The sequence below is a fragment of the Cucumis sativus genome, chromosome 1 (genome assembly GCF_000004075.3).
Source record: "Cucumis sativus cultivar 9930 chromosome 1, Cucumber_9930_V3, whole genome shotgun sequence".
Classification (NCBI taxonomy): domain Eukaryota; kingdom Viridiplantae; phylum Streptophyta; class Magnoliopsida; order Cucurbitales; family Cucurbitaceae; genus Cucumis; species Cucumis sativus.
In genome coordinates, this window is record NC_026655.2 from 2422976 (window position 1) to 2426458 (window position 3483).

At 31.2% G+C, this 3483-nt stretch overlaps 1 protein-coding gene across 1 annotated transcript; it reads right to left on the reverse strand.

Annotated features, from left to right (window-relative positions):
- On the reverse strand, window positions 1-1988 carry LOC101209353 (transcription factor BEE 3). Its single transcript, XM_004137494.3, has 6 exons — window positions 1434-1988; window positions 1183-1305; window positions 841-906; window positions 603-671; window positions 440-517; window positions 1-324 (listed from the first exon to the last, which is right to left on the reverse strand). Exons 1-6 carry the CDS (start codon window positions 1800-1802, stop codon window positions 232-234), a joined length of 798 nt encoding a protein of 265 aa, XP_004137542.1. The 5' UTR covers window positions 1803-1988; the 3' UTR covers window positions 1-231.
- Between the last annotated feature and the right edge of the window lie 1495 nt (window positions 1989-3483).

Genomic DNA, 3483 nt, shown 5'->3' on the forward strand with positions numbered 1-3483 from the left:
TTACAAGAATGATTGTTCGAATCTTTTACCTCAATCGATATACTAGAATTTTCGTTAACTATAAGTTTTTGATTGTATTAAGTACAATATCAATATCATTAACCGAGGGCGAAATTTATCTATAAAATCTGAAAAAAAAAGAAAAGAAAAACAAATTGAAATGGAAGATTTTTTTCCCTTCTAGTGTTTGTTTTGGAGAATGAGAAGTTGACATTTTAGAAATAAAAAAAGTCAAAGAGGCAAATTTGAGTGGAAGCAAGCTATTCCTCCATATCCTTCCTTCATCAATCTCTCCAATTCTTTTGCTTCATGTGCCTTTGCCCTCTACAAAAAAAAATAAAATACCCAAATCAACCTTGTTACTAAATTAAAAGTATAATCCTAAGTTTAGAGATTGTAAATTAAAAACTTAAGGGTTTTTTTATAAAAGAAAAATTACTTGTAATTTTGATATTGCATCTGCCTCTGAGTTGAAGTCATAGAAAGAGCTAGCTGCAGCAAGTTTCATGGATAGGAACTGAAATTCAAAAACATAAGTTTGTGAATATGTTTTGATATATATATAGATATAGATATAGATAGATAGTTTGAAGAACTCTCACCTCCACTTGATTCTGTAGAGACTGAACATAGTTAATTATCTCATCCAACATTACTGCCATGCCCATGGTCTGTTATTCCATTGAGTATTTAGTTTCATTATATATGTGTGTGTATTCTTAAAATTACCCACAAAAAAAAAAAGAAAGAAAGAACAAGATTCTTTACATTTATTTTTAAAAAAAAGAATTAATTTCTTTAATTGCAAGAATATGCTTAACTTCTTTTGTTTTTTCATACCTTGTAGCATCCTGGGACAATGTCTTTCAAGCATCTTAGTCTTTCATTGATTTTTCCTCTTCTCACCTGATTGATTGATTGACAACAATTAATCCATATTTCCTTAACCCCAACAAATAAAATTTAAAAAAAAAAAAAAAAGGTTTCCCCCTCTTTTGAAAAATACTTAAAAATTTAATTAGTTTAAGTGTGATTAAACAATTGTACGATATGCTTTAAGAGTGATTAATCAACTTAATCCTTGATTTTATGTTTCTATAATCACTAGAAAACATACACTAATTAAGAGAAGCATAATTAAAGTAATTTTGTAACAACAATAATGAAAGAATATTGAGTTACCCTTTCAGCTAAACTGTGGCTATCAGTGGCTTGGCCTCTTCTAGCTCTAACATGAACCACTTCTCTAGTTGATTTCTCCTCTTCTTTCTCTAAGCTTTTCAACCTCTTCCCTTTCCCAGAGCTCTATACGTAACCAAAAACAAAAAAAGAGGAAACTCTATTGATTAATGATTAAACAAACACCATGAATAATAATATAAATGATTGATAAAAGAAACAAGGAGAAAAGGCATATATATATATATACATACATATTTAGTGTTGAAGCCAGATTCAGAAACTTGAGGAGTGGAAATCCCAGAAGTACTTTCGGAAACATCCATAGGCATAGATTTTCTCTTGTTATTGATATCATGGAAGTGGTGATGAGTAGTAGTAGAAACGGAGGGAGTTGGAGCAGGTGGGAAAACAGAGTGAGAAGGCAAAACAGGGGAAGTAGTAAAAGAAGTAGCATTATTTTCTGGGAAATTTGGAGGAAATTGTGAAAATATTTCTGTATTAGTGGTGGAGAATGGCAAAAAGTGAGTGAAATTGGGAATTGAAGAGGAGAAATGAGAAGCCATGAGTTCTAAATTTGGATCTTCAAGAGGGAAGGAGGAAGGGAAATCATGATCAGCCATGAGTAAATGAAAGGAAGAAGAAGAAGAAGAAGAAGAAGAAGAAGAAGAAGAAGAAGAAGAAGAAGAAGAAGAAGAAGAAGAAGAAGAAGAAGACTGTGGTTTAGGATAATGGAAGAAGGGAATTGAGGGGGGAGGGGTGTTATTATATATATAAAGAAGAAAAGGATTACAGCCACAGGGTTTGTAAGTTTGGAGTTAATATCAAGAAACTGTTACATTTAAAAAAAAAAAGAAGAGAGAATGGAAAAAAGGAAGTAAGTAAGAGGAGAAGGGAGAAGGGAGAAGGGAGAAGGAGAAGGGGGCATTTGGTGGGTGGCCACGTGGTGAGACCAGCTTCTATGGTTGTGTTCCCTAAGTAGGCCCCATTCTCAGGAGATATAATCCAACAACAATTATGGCCCCACGTCATGCCTTTTAGTTTTTTCCTCTTTTTTTTCTTTTATAAAATAAATAATTGAAAATAAAATTCTCTTCATGTTTTTTCCTCCCTAAATTTTAGTACCATTCAAAACACTTCCCATTCATTTGGATCCATGGCAGCTAGTTTAGCAACGCGTTTAGGCATAGAGTTATTGTAATATGTATTATTATAGTATGTGAATTATAATAGTTTGTGTTTCAGTGCATATAGTTATAGTTTGAGTTATTATAATCTATGTTTGAAAAGTGAGAAATAGTCAAAGGAGAGGGTGAAAAATAGTGAGATAGAAAAGATGAGAGGGTGAGAAATAATGAAAGGGGGAGTGGAGAATAGTGATAGATGAGTAATAAGGAAAAAAAAAGCAGAATCTAATCCTAATCCTAGAATTATGATAACTCCCGAGGCAAACATGGAGTGGGCTAACCACTCCATAGTCGGAGGGCCAAACGACCTCTAAAAGTCTTATTACAACGCTTCAAGTTTAGAAAAGAGATATAAATGAATCGAGTTTACCGAGAGATTCTAGCTAAAAACATGAAAGTATGATTAGTAAGGGCTTAAAAAAAATTGAGGATTACTACTTATACCAACAATGTACACCTAATTCATCTTCAGTGGCTCAATTGAAAGTTAAGCCTGTATTTTTAATTAGGTTAGAATAGTATATGTTTAGAGTGACCTCCTTGAAGTTTTTCTAAGATATATGCATGTACAAAGTATGCTAAAATGATCGATGTGTTGGTTTATAAGGACAACTTTGACACTCCTAAAAGTCTTCGAGACAAGTGGAAATAGTTGTGATGGGTTGAGTTGATTTATTTATGTTAGAATAGTATGTGTTTAGAGGGTAAATTATTTTAATTTGGATATAACGATTTGTATTTAACAAAGGCAAAAAGAAACAATGAACGAAAGATAGTAAATGTGGTAACAAAAAGGGATTTGATATAGTTATACTATAGTTAATTTTACGTTTTATACCTTGGTGTTATATTATGATTGCTCGTTCTACCCTCTTTGAAATTGGTAACCCAAACATTTGGTTAGTTATATTGTTAAGTTGTTTGCATAAATTAAAATATTAATATCTCAATTCTAATTTCTTTCAATATATATATAGATAGATACATTGATAATATATTGTGAATGAAAAATATTTATACAAAAATAGAGACAAAAACTATCTCATATATCATATTATATTACAAATGTGAAAATTTGAACCACAGATTTTTTTTTATTGTGAAAATATATTATATT

Coding starts and splice junctions, on each gene's coding strand:
- LOC101209353 (XM_004137494.3), bottom strand. CDS start 1,802: ATGGCTGATCATGATTTCCCTTCCTCCTTCCCTCTTGAAGATCCAAAT. Junction 907..1,182: donor GCCACAGTTTAGCTGAAAGG/GTAACTCAATAT, acceptor TCAATCAATCAG/GTGAGAAGAGGAAAAATCAA. Junction 325..439: donor ATGCAATATCAAAATTACAA/GTAATTTTTCTT, acceptor TTTTTTTTGTAG/AGGGCAAAGGCACATGAAGC.